Source organism: Eubalaena glacialis, chromosome 6 (genome assembly GCF_028564815.1).
Source record: "Eubalaena glacialis isolate mEubGla1 chromosome 6, mEubGla1.1.hap2.+ XY, whole genome shotgun sequence".
NCBI lineage: Eukaryota > Metazoa > Chordata > Mammalia > Artiodactyla > Balaenidae > Eubalaena > Eubalaena glacialis.
In genome coordinates, this window is record NC_083721.1 from 6,393,523 (window position 1) to 6,410,231 (window position 16,709).

General features: G+C 46.0%; 1 protein-coding gene across 7 annotated transcripts in view; it reads left to right on the plus strand.

Annotated features, from left to right (window-relative positions):
- LOC133093845 (uncharacterized) overlaps positions 1-16,709 on the plus strand; it is a 59,240-nt gene that overhangs the window by 14,957 nt on the left and 27,574 nt on the right. The window contains exons 2-4 of one of the 7 annotated variants that reach the window (XM_061193906.1): positions 1,084-1,198; positions 12,130-12,227; positions 12,463-13,209. The exons of 3 other annotated variants lie outside the window; for them this stretch is intronic. In XM_061193906.1, the coding sequence (XP_061049889.1) occupies positions 1,084-1,198; positions 12,130-12,227; positions 12,463-12,617 (368 nt within the window). In that variant the 3' untranslated portion in view covers positions 12,618-13,209. Of the gene's footprint in view, positions 1-1,083; positions 1,199-1,727; positions 1,818-8,442; positions 8,691-12,129; positions 12,228-12,462; positions 13,210-16,709 lie in introns of those variants that run through there. 3 more of the 7 variants (XR_009701322.1, XR_009701323.1, XM_061193905.1) reach the window with 3 other exon arrangements.

Genomic DNA, 16,709 nt, shown 5'->3' on the forward strand with positions numbered 1-16,709 from the left:
CTTCCCTGGTGGTGCAGTGGCACAGTGGTTAAGAATCTGCCTGCCAATGCAGGGGACATGGGTTTGAGCCCTGGTCCGGGAAGATCCCACATGCCGCGGAGCAACTAAGCCCGGGCGCCACAACTACTGAGCCTGTGCTCTAGAGCCCACGAGCCACAACTACTGAGCCCGTGTGCTGCAACTACTGAAGCTCATGTGCCTAGAGCCCATGCTCCACAACAAGAGAAGCCACCACAATGAGAAGCCCGCGCACCGCAACGAAGAGTAGCTCCCGCTCACCGCAACTAGAGAAAGCCTGTGCGCAGCAGCAAAGACCCAATGCAGCCAAAAATAAATAAATAAATAAATAAATAAATAAATAAATAAATAAATATATATATATATATATATATATATATATATATATATATATATATAAAGCAGCCCTAGATGATATATAACCAAACGAGCATGGGTGTGTTTCAGTATAACTTTATTACAGATGCTAAATTTGAATTTCATATGCTTTTAACCTGTAATGAAATACTGTTTTTCTTTGGATTTCTTCCAACCATTTCAAAATGTAACAACTATGTTTGCTGGCCGTACAAAGACAAGTGGTGGGCTGTATTTGACCTGTGGGCTGTAGTTGCTGACTCCTGGTCTAAAGCTGTGTCTCCTGAATTGGTTAGAAGGACAAAATTACTTCATGGGCTATTAATAGGCATGCAGAAAAATAAGTTTGGGAACTACTACAGACTCTGTATCCTTCTTAGAGAGTCGTGGTACACATTAGCATAATAAAGGTTCTGAGAAGTCCTGCAATTGAATAACCTATGCAGCATTTTCCCACTGTTTACTTAGTGCAGAATTTCCCATACTTGGTCATGAGAATCTTCCTCCTCCTCCTCCTCCTTCTTCACCATAGGATATGTATTAACTCCTTGTAGAACTGGTATTCTGAAGAACCCAGATTGGGAAATGTTGGCCTAGAGGTCCTAAACCTGTTGAGCACATTTTGGAAGTGGTGGGAAGAGTCCAAGGAGGGTTTTTGGAAAAGCTGGGATTTAAGTCTAAACAACTTCTTGTTTTTTTTTTTGATAGGTAAGAAGTGGATTTATTTAGAGAGATACACATTCCATAGACAGAACGAGGTCCATCTTAAAAGGCGAGAGCAGCCTGGGAGAAACACATTCCACGGTGTGGGCCATCTCAGAAGGTGAGGGGCCTAAACAACTTTCTTGAGTTCAACTTCAGATAGAGGGATTCTTTGGGGGAAAGCTAATATTCACTGTGCACAATAGACTCTTCATCCTCCCCTTCCCACCCACTGCCCGCCCCGAGCCTTGCCCTCCCCGTCTCAGTCAATAGCACCTGCATCCAACTGCTTGGACCCAAAACAGGATTTGTCCTCTTTCCTTTACACTCCACATCCAATTCATCAGCAGGTCTTTTCAACTCAACCTTCAAAACACATGATGAATCCAACAACTTCTCACCACCTCCACCCTCACCACCTGACCTATAATAGTTAGCATCCCATCCCTCAAATATTCCTAGACCAGTGGTCTCCAGAGTAGGGAGGAAAGGAAGCCATTAAATCTTTTATTTATATTTTCTCATTTCCCATCCTTCTGTCTATTTTAAAATGTACACATTGTACATTTGCTAATGTACATAATCTATTACTAAAACAGAACATGCTGATAATTTATAAACAATATGTTTGTGTGTGTCTATGTTTATAGAGGGAGGAGTGGAGAATTTGGGTTATTTTTGCAAGCAATCCATCATACACACAGAATGAAATCCAACTCTCCTCCTGAGAACAGCTGGAAATGAGGACAATAGGAAAAGTATTTGAAGCCACTGGAAAGTTAACAGAGCAGTGAAGAATTTTAGGGCCAAGATCTGGGAGAGGAATAAAGCACAGCAATGTGAGCCAGCATTTGTGACTCCTTTCCCCCAGGTGTTCTTTTTCCAGAAGAAAGAAGCTGGGAAGAAGAAGAAGCTAACAGAGCTGTTGATAGACAAATAGGGATAGAAGAACAAACATTGGCATTTGGGGCCCACAAGGAACTGGAGACCCTTGACACTCCCATTCCCCCAGAGCATTTGGTTTGGGAAAATGGCACAGGGCTTCGGTCTAGGAGTGAGGCGGTGACATGAAATTCATTTGAAGAAATGAAGCCCAGCTTTGAATTTTTTCAATCCCAGATTGGATTAAGGAGATTAGGCATTGCTAGTGCCCACAGCTGCCTCCCATAAGTAGATGCAATTTCTCGCTGGACCAAGGAAACACCTTCCGAGATCTCATTTTTCATACACAATGTCTGGCATTCAATCAAAATAACCTGTGCATGGGGAGACAAAACAATGATATTCAAAAAAGAGAGAATTAAGAGATAAAGGAAACATACCAACAGGGAAAATAACTATGCTTAATATATTCAAGGAAATGAATACAAAATGAGGTAGAAAACTAGAAACTATAAAGGAGAATCAAAAGAAAATCTTGCAAATGAAACATAAAGTAACAAATTAAGACACTAAGTTTTCATTCACAGATTAGACACAGCTGAGGAGAAAATTAGTGAATTAGAATAACAGAAATATCTAGAAGGAAGCTCAGAAAAGAAAGCAGAAGAGAGCCAGAGACATATAATGCAGAGAAAGCTCTAACATGTATATATCTGAAGTCTCAGAAGGAGAGAAGGGAGAAAATGAGGCAGAAGTAATATATGAAGAGATAATGATGGAAAAAATTCCAAAATAGATATCAAATGACATATTCCAGAAGGACTCTGAGCCCTAAGCAAGATAAATAGGAAGGAAACCACATCTAAGTTCATTACAGTAAAATGGCTGGCCACCAAAGACAAAGGGAAACCTCAAAAGAATCAAATCCAAGTTCCCTACAATGGCTGACAAAGACTGCACGATCTGGTCCCCTCGTTCAGTTTCATCTCCTGCAACCCTCCACCTTGTTTATGTCACTCTAGCCTTTTATCTCCCAGTTTTATTGAGACATAATCAACATATAACATTGTATTAGTCCAAGATGTACAACATAATAATTTGATGAATGTATATATTGCTAAGTAATCACCACAATAAGTTTAGTTAACATCTATACCTCACATAGTTACAAATTTCTTTTTCTTGGGATGATAACTTTTAAGATTTAGAAGCTTTCAAATATATGGTACAGTATTAGTTAGGGTTAGGGTCACCAAGGTGTACATTACATCCTTAGGACTTATTTATCTTATAACTGGAAATGTGTACCTTTTGACCCCCTTCACCCATCTCACCTACACTGTACCTCTGGCAACCACCCATCTGTTCTTTATATCTATGAGTTTTTTTGATTCTACATGTAAGTGAGGTCATACAGTATTTGTCTCTCTGACTTACTTCACTTAGCATAATGCCCTCAAGGCCCGCCCATCCATGATGTCACAAATGGCAAGATTTCCTTCTTTTTTTTTTAATGGCTGAATAATATTCCATTGTACATATATATATGTGTGTGTGTATATCTTCACATCTTCTTTATCCACTTATCCATCAATGGACAGTCAGGATGTTTCCATGTCTTGGCTATTGTAAAAGATGCTGTACTGAACACAGGATGCAGATATCTTTTCCAGACAGTGATTTGATTTCCTTTGGATAAATACTTAAATAAATAGGATAAATAGGATAAATAATAAATAAATAAATAAATAGGATAAATAGGATAAATAAATAGGATAAATAGGATAGCTGGATCACAAGATAATTCTAATTTTTAATGTTTTGAGAAACTGCCATACTATTTTCCACAGAGCCTGTACCAATTCATAGTCCCATCAACAGCCACAAGGGTTCCCTCTTCCCCACATCCTCACTAGCACTTGTCTTCTCTTGTCTTTTTGATGATAGCTATCCTAACAGGTGTAAGGTCACTCCAGCCTTCTTGATTGGCGGTTCCTTGAACACAAGCTTGTTCCCAAGTCAGGACTTCCGTTCCCTCTGCTTAGAAAGTTCTTCTCAGATATTTGTTTGGCTTCTTCCCTCACATCACTCAGGTTTTGCTCAGACATCACCTCCTAAGAGAGGGTTTCTCCGACCACCCTAGGAATCCCTTGGCTCCCTGCCCATGGTTCTCTGTCTACTTCCATGGCGTTATTTTTCTTCACTACCTGACGCATTATTACATGTGTATTTATGTATTATTTGCTCCCTGTCACTGGAATGGCAACCCCATGAGGGCAGGAGTGTCTTTTTCACTCCTGTATTGAATACAGTCAGCATTTAACCCATAATTAGCCTCAATAAATATTGTTGGATGCATGCATGAATGAAAGAATGAATGAGTGAAGGCTCGGCACTTGGTAGGTGCTGTAGGCATGTGGAAAAATTCTAAGAGCACTTCATTCCGATGAATTCATCAGGGGACACTTCCTGCAGGGTTGGGTGATCTCTTCATCAGGTGGGGTCAGTCCCCAGGTTACCAAGGAAAACAGTTCTTTACAGGCTGTAGAAGACTCTTGCTCCCCCAGCTATAAAGGTGAAACAGTGTAACACAAATTCTCAGAGGCTTTTGGGGACGAAAGGCTCGTTTTCAGAAAGCCCACATTTGCTCTGGCTGCGATTACATGTCTCGTGATTTTTCAGTTTAACTTAGAACTTTACGACAGCCAATGAATCTTTTTTAAAAGACCCAGTTAATGCAGTAGAGACTTTTTTTCCTGAGATAATTGAGATGAAGCTTGAAAGAGATTTAAAATTTTTTTTAAAGAAGGCTTTTTATTTATTGAACAGCTAAAGGCAAAATCATCTGTTGCCATAGTGATTGTCTTTGGGGAGTAAAGTGATAAAGACGCCAACGACAAGTGAATATGGCCATGAAATGTCCACCAAGATCCTGCAATGCGGTTCCTTTTCTCACTCTCTGTCTTCGGTGGCTGCCCTTGGGTAACTGAGGAGTAAATGACCCCAAGTGTTTGCTGGTGCTGCTGAATGAGTTCAGAGCCTGGGTCTCACTCAGGGTTCATGGCACGAATCTCTGATTTGTTACATGTGAGTTTCCTGGAGACAGAGATGGGAGGCCTTGGGTGCCAAGGCCAAATTTCCTCTTGGGATGACTTTTGACCCTGTCCTTTTGCTAGGGGTCACTGACACACAATACATCCCTATGTTGTGCTGGGTCACTTCACACCACGAATAATTAAGCAGAGCTTTGCTGCTGGAAAACCCAAGGCCAATTTGGGGTTGACATGCACCACGTTGGCCTCTAATCGATGACTCTGGTGTCCCCCACGCATGAGAATTTTCCAGGTTTCTGAGACCTAACCTGGGAACAGCGATGTGGGGTTATGATCACATGGTTCTAGAATCGGGCTTTCTAGAATCTTCACACCAAATTGTGATTTAAAAATTAGCTGCCATACTCTGCTCGTTGCCGCCCTCCTGTCTGCCCCTCCCTACGAAGCTCTCTTTTCATCGATACGATTGAGCTGAAACTGCGGTCTGTCACGTCTCTTTTGAGCTCCCTTGTAGGTTTCAGACGGAGCCGGGTTTTGTACCGAGGATCATTTTCACTCTGCAAATAGGTGTGCAGGAGATTTGATGGCAGCGTAACGTCAGAGACACTTTAATTCCCGAGCCCTGGCTTAGGTGTATGGGGAAAATTTCCAGACGGTGCTCTATTAGATTTTCACCCCAGTTACGCGGGGGCCGTCCCCTGAGTGGTTAGCACAGACCCTGCTCTTACAGGGAGAGATTGCCAGGTGTCACTGACAGCTCTGCTCCCAGGCGTAATGACCAGCTGGCCCCAGTGCAAGAGAGCTGACACTTCTGCTACTGATGGAAACCAGATGCAAATGGGACTGATGTAATTGCAGAAAAGCTCGTTAACAGGACGGGGGCTCTGCGGAGGAGGGCACACAGGGGAAGGGCAGGCTTTGTTTTTGTTCTGTCTTTAAATGAAGACTCTTTCATCGGCACTTTGAAATGCTGACGATGACCTGCAGTTGCTTGTTCAAGAAATCACGCCAGCGATTTTTGCATGTTTGACACTTCCTTACTTGGAAGGGGACGAGCTGGCAGAATAAGAGGGTACTTTTGCTTTTGGAATGACTGTTTCATGACTTTGTGACATGGGTCCTGTGTGAACTTGGGACACCATCGGGGGACATGTCTTACTGGACTGGAGCGTGTCCAGCCCACAGGTGGGCCCAGACCACTTTGGCAAGAAAGGAAAACTGCACATTCATGTTTATTGCTTAAGTTGGAGGCTTACAAGTCTTGTTTGATTCCCCTCAAAGTTTACTTCCACTTCCTTGGCCGACTGTTTTTTTCACTTCCCTAATATCTTGTTAAAACCACAGGAAAAAGAAAACATTGTTTCTTGCCAAAGGTCATCTTTTGTAGAAGCACATTTGGCTTTCAAAGGCAGCAGGATTCCGGGCCTCCATGGAGAAATGCACTGATCTGGTGAACTTTTGAGTTGAATGATCCAGGCAGAGAAAACATATAGAGGGACCTTGGGAGTGGCGACAAGTCTGAGCATAACAAGGCAGGAAGGCCATGGGGAGGGGAGGGAGGGGGAGAGAGGATGAAATCAGGGCAGATTCCAGTTGCCTTTATGTTTCCCATGATGGTGGCGGTTTAGGGAGGCGGGTCCTCTCTCTTCTCACTGCTCCAGACACTGGACCAACTGACGTACGACAGCGGGTCTTCCTTCTTTTGGGGACATGGCCACCTCAGGGGCCAAGTCTTGACCTGACTTTGAAGAACCTTCCTTTCATAGCCCAGGACCTCTGCGGGGAGGGTGGGAGCAGCCCCAGGGCTCATACGCAAGCTCCAAGGCTTGGTGGGATCCCATCGCCTGTTCTGTGCAGCCCTCGTGATCTGCCTCAATTTACTGGCCTCCCCCGTGTCACCCCCTCCTTCCATGGTTCCCGTGCTCCACCTAACTGGGCACTTGGGGTGTTCTGGACGCTCCTGGTCTCTACAGCCAGCTTTTCATTGCCTGGATGCCCTCACTACCCTCCACGCCCAGCAGTGCCATCTGCGTTCATCAGGCACAGACCACAGGTCAATTCTGTGACCCCCATCTGTGTGACCGTAGCTCAGTTCTCTAGCCACCAGAGCCAGTATGGTCTACCCTCCTTCTCAGAAAGCACTTCGGAGCCAGCCTTGATCTACCTGGTGTCCAGGTGCTGCCCAGCTATCCAGAGACCAGCATGGTTTTCTTCACCTTCATCTCTTTGTACTTGGTCCAAACAACAGGTGTTTAATACACGTCAGCTGGAGGAACAAAAGGGTTACATGGTGGAATCCTCTTCCAGATTTTCAAGGGATCAAAAGAGAGTTCACCTTCAAAATAGAGTACGTGAAGGCTGTGCTCCAAAAGAAATATCTAGGAGGTTTGGCTATCATATCAGAAATAGCAGGTGACCCATATCCTAGCTGGAGAGATGATATTTTGTTAGAGAATTTTGAGTCAAAAGAAGCCTAAGATTAAAGCCTTCAGGCCATTCATCCATCCATCCATTTATCCATCCATCCACCCATTTATATCAAACCATCAATTTATCCATCCATTCATTCATTTATCCATCTATCAAATCATCCACCCAAACCTTTATTCATGTATTTATTTCCCTTCATTTTCCCCCAATACTGATGAGAATACGAAAACATATAAGACAAGCTTCCAGGCTTGAGAAGTATCTAGATTTTTTTTTCTTAGAGATTTTCATGGCTATGTGATTAATACTAGGAGAAATTTCAAAACAATATTTGAAAGTAGGGGAATGGATAATGTCAACTGGTGTATCCCTTGATGAAATGTTACACGGCCATGAAAATGATGGCTGCTAAGGCCAGGCAATAATATGGGAGATTGTGTGATAGGATATTAAGTGAAAAAGTGTATATAACATTTGAAATAAATATATTCAATAAAGAAAAGTCTGGAAGGACATAGACACAAATGTGAACAGCAGCTCGAGCGATGGGGTATGGGTGATTCGTCTTCTTCATTGCACTTCTGTGCGTTTCCCATCTTCCCTAATGAGCTCATTCTCCCTGCATTCCCCATTCTCATTGAGCAGAATGCTTTGGCAGAAATTTCTTCCATGTTCTCCTTCCTTCCTTTGGACCACTTGAATCTATATCAGTAGAGTTTATTCCATATAACAGGAAAGATATACTGTCTTTCTCTCTTTTTTTTTTAAAGAAATAATTGGAAAACTTTATTTGAGCCAAATTTGAGGATTATAACCCAGGAAGAGCATCTCAGAAAGCTCTGAGAACTGTTCCGATATATCTTTCTGTGATTAAAAGAAAAAGAATGTGTGTGTGTATAAAATAAATACATAAAATAAAATATAAATACACACACACATATACATATAAACACATCTATATATATACAAATACATGTATATTCTTTTAATTTTTTTTCAGTTGCTTCTGTCTGTTTCCAACCAGATTAAACCTGGGTGGGCTTTGCTGGTGGGCTCCTCTGGACCGCCTGCTGGGAGCCTGGAGAGGAGCCCAAAGGCTTCAAATCAGTCACTTGAAAGAGCGTCATCTCATCTGTGGCCACCCTGAAGAATCAGCTCTCAAGGTCCTTCCTTTGGGAGAAATTATTAAGAGGCCCGTTTACAAGCGTTAATGTGAATGTGCCAGTTTCCTCCAAGCAAACCACACTTTCCTTAGCTGATATTAGCTCGTCGTGTTTATCTGGGCTGCACATCCTTTGCAGTTTAATATTCGATGTCACAGTTTCCCCATGGGCACTTTTCACCGCGTGTCTCTTGAACCTCTCATTTTATCTGCTGCCGTTCCCCCGCTGGTGGTCCTGTGAAGCAGGACCCCCCCCCCCCGCTCCCCCTTTCCACTTCTGAAATTCATACTGTAATGTGATAGGATGTGTTTTTGTTGGCAGCCTCTGCACAGAGTGAGATTCTGAAGGATCTAGACACGCTCCCCTCAAGGGCGTTTGTATGTGGTTCCACTGCTTGGAAAAGACAGCAACTTTTCCAGGTGTGCGGTGACTTCTATGAAGCCAGATCAAACCTTAGTACCCTCCGATCTGGCCACTGAGAGCTCTGAGGGCGGCTCTGCCAGGACAGCAGGCCCCTACAATCGCAAACTCACCCTGGGGATGCTTTTGGGTCTCCCACGGTGACCGGGCCTGGGGAGGACCCTGCCTCTTGACGGGCCCCCCCTGCAGCCTTTCCCTGGGCTGCTTGGTGTTAATACTCAGCACTGGGCATGCCTTGCTGTTACTGAGTCCTGACTCAGGCGGGAAAGAGAGGTCAGGGCTTTACACGAGTTACCTCCCTTCATCAGAGAAAACAGAGGAATCGCCCATGGTCAGGCAGGAGGTGAGAGCCGGGCCTGCCGTGTGTGTCTGGCTTCCAGATCTTCTCCCTTCACCTCTGTGCTCATGCTTTCCTATATCTCACTCAGCTACACAGCACAAGGGACTCCCATGTCCTGAGTTCCTATACTACCAGGTTAATGTAGAGCTAAATACCAAGGAAGAGAACACATAGAAGAAAATCACCTGTCAGAGCAGCTCTGGTGGCCCACGTGGAAGCCCCCAGCCTTTGGATGGGAGAAGCGTGTAGGGGTCTACATGAAACAGCCTCTTCCAGAGGAGAGGGAGAGCTTGGGAAAACTTCAAAAGGGGACAGATTTTTAAAAATGCAATTATTTTAAGCTCCTGAGGACTTGGTGAAGGAGGATTAGAACTTGGCCTCATTTGAAGGTCCCTGACACCCAGTAGGACCCTGTCTGTCAGGTTCTGTGTAAAGTGATGCATACACGTACGGTGCGCCTTTGTAGGTCGTGTGATACTGGAGTTTATGGATCTCATCCACTGAAGCTCTCTCTGACATTGTGCTCTTCATGTAGACATTATATTCTTATCTGCCGTCATACTGGGCCTGTGTATCCAGCACTTACAGCCCTTCTGTTTCTCTGTCCTGGGCTAGGGAGGAAATCCATGTTGCCATTCACATTGGATAATGTGGCATTTTGAGGGGTAAATTTTTTTTTTTTTTGGCCGCATCGCATGGCCTGTGGGATCCTAGTTCCTCGACCAGAGATCAAACCCGGCCCCCCGGCAGTGAGAGTGCAGAGTACTAACCACTAGACCACCACGGAATTCCTGGGGTAAATATGTTTTTGCTACTCTGTTTTATTTTTTTTTGAAAAGCCAATATCTTTAATAGACAAAGGTGACAATGTTCATTTTCCAAAGCAAACTGCAAGCAGAAAAAAACCCCAAAAACTAAGAAGAAACAGGATTTTCCACAGTTACCTTGATGGTTTATTCACATTTCTCAGTGAATCACATCAAACATTTACTAAAGATACAATATATGAACTTCACAGTGGAGGAATCTTGCAGAAAGCACCTGAACTAGGGAACATCAGGTGTAATGGGACAAATAAATATCAGGTGCCTGAAGCACACAAGACACATTATCACTTCTGTGGTATTCTGGGCAAAAATACAAAATAAAATCATAATCTAAAACTCTCATGAAAAATGTCAGTTTTATGCAAGTTGCCATCCACGTATACCTCCCATGTTCTCTGACTCTAATAGTGTATTTAAACAGCCTTTCTTGTCAATATAGTTGCTACTCTATTTTTGAATCATGTTGAGATGGTATAAACGAATAGATCAGAAGCCGTCCTCTTCATGTGCACAATTCATTATTCACACCGAAGCTTTCAGAAGGTTCAAGGTCCTAAAGGGGCAGAGAAAGCACAGAGGGCCACTGCTGAGCTGAGTTCTCTGTTCGGTATAACTTGGAGGTTGTGAGGCTAGGGAGCTTAGTGGGCAGACACATCCCTGGATCCCCATCCTGCCATCGAAGCCACGCATTGCCAGGTGCAGATGTCTCTTCAGAGACTCACTCATATTCTGAGGGCACTTTGGAAAAGAAAACAAAGGAAAACAGTGACAAACCATAGTTTCCCAAATCTCACAGCGGATGTGATTTGTCAAACAATGAAGCCAGCCTCTTATTCTTCACTTGTCATTTAATCAGACTTGAACTGACGTACTTTGAATACCAGGAAAAGGGGAACTCGTGTTCCCTGGTATTCCCCAAAGAGGAAGTGAAACAAACAAGCAGAACAATTCAATTCAAGAAAAAAAACCCCCCAAACTGCCTATAGAACTATGACTTATGCCTTCAGTTAACCAGGCATCTAAAATAAGGATGGTACTCAGCACAGATTCTGAGAGGGCTTTTTAAGAATGGAATGAGGAAATGAGGTGTCATCCTGGGCTCCTGGGGTTCAGGGCTTGCCTTGGTTGTGGTGTTTGAAGATCACCCCTGCCAAACCTAGAGCCACGGTCCATGGTTGGGACACTGCCCACGGGCCACTGACGTTAAAGAAGCTGAGAAAAGTCCACTTAAGCACTGCGTGTCTTGTTTGTGGCTTCGAATGATGTCGTGACTTTGCTTATTCAGTTTAATTCAAGACAGGCAAGCTGCCATTTCTATTGTTCTCAGCTCCTTCCAAAATGGGTCGCCCTTTCCATGGGCTCCTCACCTGGACAGGCTCCCCTCACCTGGGGAAACAGGAGTTCCTAAGTGTATGTTGGCCAGTTTCTACACATGGGCTACGATGTATGGGGGACAAGAAGGGGACAAGGAGAGGTGTCTCTTGGATACTTTCTTCTTCCCTTGATAACGCCTGAGTTTTTCTCAGGGTCACCAGGAAGGGCGGCTACTTCACCTGTTGTCACAGTGGCAGGTAAGTTGGGTAGCATCTGCACCTGTTGGCTGCCCCATCTTGCTGAGGGTTGGAGTTTGTTGTGAGGGCGCAGACTGTAGGAATCTTTGCGAAAGATGCTGTCCGCATGGGGCCACTGGCCAGTCATCATTATGGTCTCATGGTTACAGGCAGGGCTCAGCTGGGGCCCACGTGTACGTGAGTGCCCGGCCAGGCTGGTGGAGGAGACGCGAGACGATAGGGATGCTGGGAAGGCGGATGAGGGACCAGGAAGCATGGCGGGCCCCTCACCCTCCTCCTCGGGGAGCCCTTCTCAACCACAGATCCAATTCAAGGCTCCCGGACCCACTTGGGAACAAACCATATCCCTATTTTCACCATCTCCAGCCTTGGACCAAATTTGGCATCTCCTTGCACGGTGGGACCAGTGCCCAGCAGCAGTGGTGGCAGGACTTCCTGCCACATTGTCCCCACGGAAACCCCAGGTAACTTCCCGCTGTGATACAGTTGCTACAGAGATGGAGAAATCGGGTTTAACCTCTATTCCTTCAAAACATCGGGCGGGCGTGTTAGACTCGCTGCCCGCCCTTGTTATCGAATGAGTTAAAGGAGCACATCTATTTTTATACCAGAAAAGTAAACACTGTTTTGATCAGACTGTATGTGTCAGTATCACTGGCTTCCTTTGTAATCATATGTGTTTTATTTTACGTATTTGAGAACATTCTTTCGTGAAGGGGTTCAGAGGCTCCCTCAACACGGCCACCCGCATCAGGAGCCTTGGACACAGAGGACTTTTTCCTTCCCTTTGGCCTCAGCATCCAACACTGCACTCTTCTCACGGAGACTCTGGGGCTGCTTCAGCTGGAACCTGATCCCATGCTTCACGGGGAATCAGCACCAAGCTGGGCGGAGGGTGGCATTGCCTTCCAGGCCAAGATGGCAAAGCCCCTGCGGTGGGAAGGGTCAGAGACTCGGTCAGCATGGGGGCCAGGTGCCCGGGGAGCAGATGAAAGGCTAGTCTTGGACTTGGTGTTTCTTTGGTTTCCTCTTCAAGGCTGCGCTTCGAACTCAGACCCCTCCAATGCGGCTGGTCTTTTGACTGGTGTCGGGTTTCTAAATCTCCTCCACTGAGAGGTCCCTGGACAACCAAGGGGGTCAGTGAGATGAATGGAAGTTGTTTTTTCCTTTAACTTTATTTGAAAAGAGCTATTTTGTTACAAAAGTATTAATGTTTGTTCACTGTAGAAAATAGATCAATTAAAAGGAAAAATGTCAACATTGCTTTCTGTCAAATGCTCTGCCCAGGATGTGGGGTTGATCTTTCCATCTTACCCACACTGCTTGTAACCTGCTTTTCTTCTTGCTTAGCACTGTATTGTGAACATCTTCCCACGTTAAAATGTTTTGCTATGCTACTATTCCTTCAATATGACTTACTTTGTCAATATGGAATTAATTTTTATCCCTGATGTATTTGTTCAATGTCCTGGTGTTAGCACAGTGATTTTTTTTACCATTATAAATGATGCCCACCTTGTGTCCATGAATCAGTATTTGTTTAGCTCAGGAGTAGGTCTGATTTTTTGGGTCTCAATCTATAAAAGAGGCTTTTGTTTCTTTCTGGCAATACTGTGAGACATAGAAATTAAAATCAAAATTGAACCTTCCAAGTAACTGGCTGGGGTAGTTGCCCATTCATGAACACTTTCAGCCAAAACTCACGAACTCTCTCTGCGGCCCAGGAACCAGCCAGATGCCAGGGGAGCTGCCATCTGCTGGTTCCCCACTCCCCAGCCTGGCAGGGTAGAAGTATGGGAGCGGGCAGAGCAGGGCGGGAGGTGGTCAGCATCCAGGGGCTGGGTCTGTGAGGGAGGAAGGGGAGGGAGAGTGTGTCATCCGAGCCATGAGTCAACTTCCTAAAAAAGTGGGGTGAGGTGAGTGGTGTGTTGAGTACAGAAATTTCTAGAACCCGGGGGACCTGGGCCTGGATTTGTCTCTAATCAGCACCAGACCTTGAGTTTAATATTACCGTGCGTGGCCTTTAGCTGAGCACCTACTTTTTTTGAGTCTGGCCTGTTTTAAGAATCAAAATAGATACTTTTGGTAAGAGTGCTTGAGAACAGCTTATTTCAGTATAAAATGTGGGGAGTTTTGTTGGGATTAAAAGAGCTCTAAAATCTAGTCCCTGCTGTAAGTGAATGTACCTTTTCTTAATAAACACACAGTGTCACCCTCCGGTTGCCACTGGAATAAGCCCCTTCTGGAGGTTTCCTTGTCCCCGAACACCTGCCAAGGAGCTGGGTCACCTCCATTTTGACCTCAGGGTACCCCCTCTTTCACTCACCCTCAACCTGGGACCAAAGATCCTGAAGACAAGGCCAGGGGTCTTAGGCCGAGGCACCGGACCTGTGAACAGCCCGAACAAAGCTGTTGGTTCGCATAACTCAGGAGCCGGCCAGAGCCTGGAGGCCTTCAGTCATCCCAGAAGTCCTCTTGGGCCCTGTTCTCCTCCGCCCCGAAAGGACCAGTGCCAGCCTCTGGGGTCTGGGCAGGTGTGTGAGCTCGGGGCCTGTTAGGGGTTGCCTTGTGTTTCCCAAAAGATATGTTGGAATCCTAACCCCTGGTACCTCAGAAGTGACGATGTGGAGACCGGGTCTTTATAGAGGTAATCAAGTTACAGTGAGGTCATTCGGGTGGCCCTAATCCAGTAGGACTGTGTCCTATTAAAAGGGGAAATTTGGACACAGAGAAGCACAGGGAGGTCACGTGAAGAGGAAGACAGAAGTTGGGGTGATGCTTCTCAAACCAAAGATTGTCAGCAAACCACCGGAAACTGGGGGAGGCCTGGAACAGATCCCCCATGCTAGCCCTCAGGGGGACCAGCCCTGCCCACATCTTCACCTCAGACTTTCGGCCTCCAGAGCCTGAGTCGGTAAATTTCCATCGTTTAAAGCCCTCCGTCTGGGGGACTGTTTGGTACCCAGGCACCTGCCTGCGTTGACCTCCTGGGAAACCTCACTGGCTCTGCTTTCTTGGCACTTCTGGTTTGCTTTCAGGCACCACTTGTTTGGAGCATCTCAAAATCCAAAGAAAAAACCCCACAAAAACCAACCAACCATACAGCAACAGCAAAAAGCAAAGAAATGACAACTGGACACCTTCTGGGTCCAGCTCCGCCGGGGAAGCGGCTGGTGAGAGAAGCTGTCTCTCCAGCTGTTAAGGCTGCTCAACTCAGCAAAAGCTGTGGGAAATTCAGCAAGGAAAGCCCGGAACTGTCACTCTGTGTGCGTCGTGCTAACGAAGGGCCAGATCACTGGTGTCCAGCATGTGGGCACAGCCAAGCTTTGCTTTCAAAAGACCTTGAGTTTTTGGCAGCTGCTCCTGACCCTGGCTGGACATTAGTGTCACCTCGGGGGCTTTAAAAATGTGCCCCCAACAGAGCCCGACACAGACCAGTGTCATCAGAATCTCCAGGGGGGCCTGGACAACAAGATTTTACAAAGTGGATTCTGGTGCACAGCCAGGCTTGGGGGCCACTGGTCCAGGAGATGTGGGCAGCGCGTTCTAGATCCGGCCAACAACCTGGCCTCCCCCTGACCCCCAGCCTCTCCAGGCGTCACCTTCAGTCCTGACCCGCCAGCCATTCTCAGCCTTTGCTGCACCTGACATTCACCCATGGAATCCTGTCCTGGGGCTGCTACGAGTAGCAAAGAACCACAGACTGGGTGCTCAGAACAACAGAAATGTATTCTTTCATGGTTCTGGAGGCCAGAATCAAGGTGTCTGCAGGGCTGGTTCCTTCTGGAGACTCTGAGGGAGAATCTGTCCCTGGCCTCTCCCCCAGCTCCTGGTGGTTCCCACAATCCTTGCATCCCTTGGCTTGTGGACTCATCACTGCAATCTCTGCCTCCATCTTCACATGGCCTTCATCCTGTGTCTCTGTGTGTCTTCTTTTCTGTCTCTTATAAGGACACTAGTCATTGGATGTAAGGCCCACCCTAATGTAGGATTATCTCATCTAGAGAGCTTTACCTTAATTACATCTGCAAAGGCCCTTATTCCCAATCAGGTCACATTCTGAGGTTCCGGGGGACATATCTTCTGGTGGGCAGCACCACTCAGCCCATGACACCTGGAGGGTTTTAAAAGTCCTGCTGTCCAGGCTCACCCCAAGTCAGTTACACCAGACCTGGGACCAGGACACAGACCTGGGAGTTTTCAAAGCTCCTGGTGATGCCAACATGCAGCCTTGGTTGAAAAACCCAAGGGAGTCCTGTGTTTTCAGTTGCCTTTTATACTGAAAAATCTAAACCGAGACAGGCTCAGTGGGGATCCACCTGGTGGAGGGCGTCAAGGCAATTTCTAGTCTTGCTGGGTCCTTAGTTGTAGGGTGTGTGTGCGTGTGTGTGTGTGTGTGTGTATCTTTTTTTGGTAAATGAAACATCGTGAAAGGGCAGTTGTGGGCACCCTAGCTCTGGCGTCAGCTGTCATGTGTTATTTCTGGCTTTCTTATACCTGGGCAGCCTTGGCTTTGCGAGGTGATGTTTGCTGTCACTGGGCAGTGCCAGCTGCTTTGTAATCCGAATCTTTGGTGGTCACACGAGGGTTGGAACAAAGCGTTTCTTCAGTCCTCGACGATGTATTAATGGTTTTCTTAAAAGAAACCATGAAGTCGGTTTTCTTGGGTTTGTCAGCTGGGTTTCCAACCGAAGGCTTTTGACCCACAAAAGGGCCATTCAGTTCTCCCCTCTGCCTTAATTAATTGCAGGTCCTTGGACAGCGGACCCTGCGGCTCTGACGGCCCCGTTTGGTTTCCATTCCACCCGAGGGCTGCGTCCCCTCCTTGTGGGAGCCTCACTGGCACCAGGCCCCCCGGGTGGCTCTGTCCCCACTGCCCCAGCTCAGACCTCAGCTGGCTCCTTGTGGGGTGGAACCAGAGCAAACAGGAGCCTTAGACGTCAGCT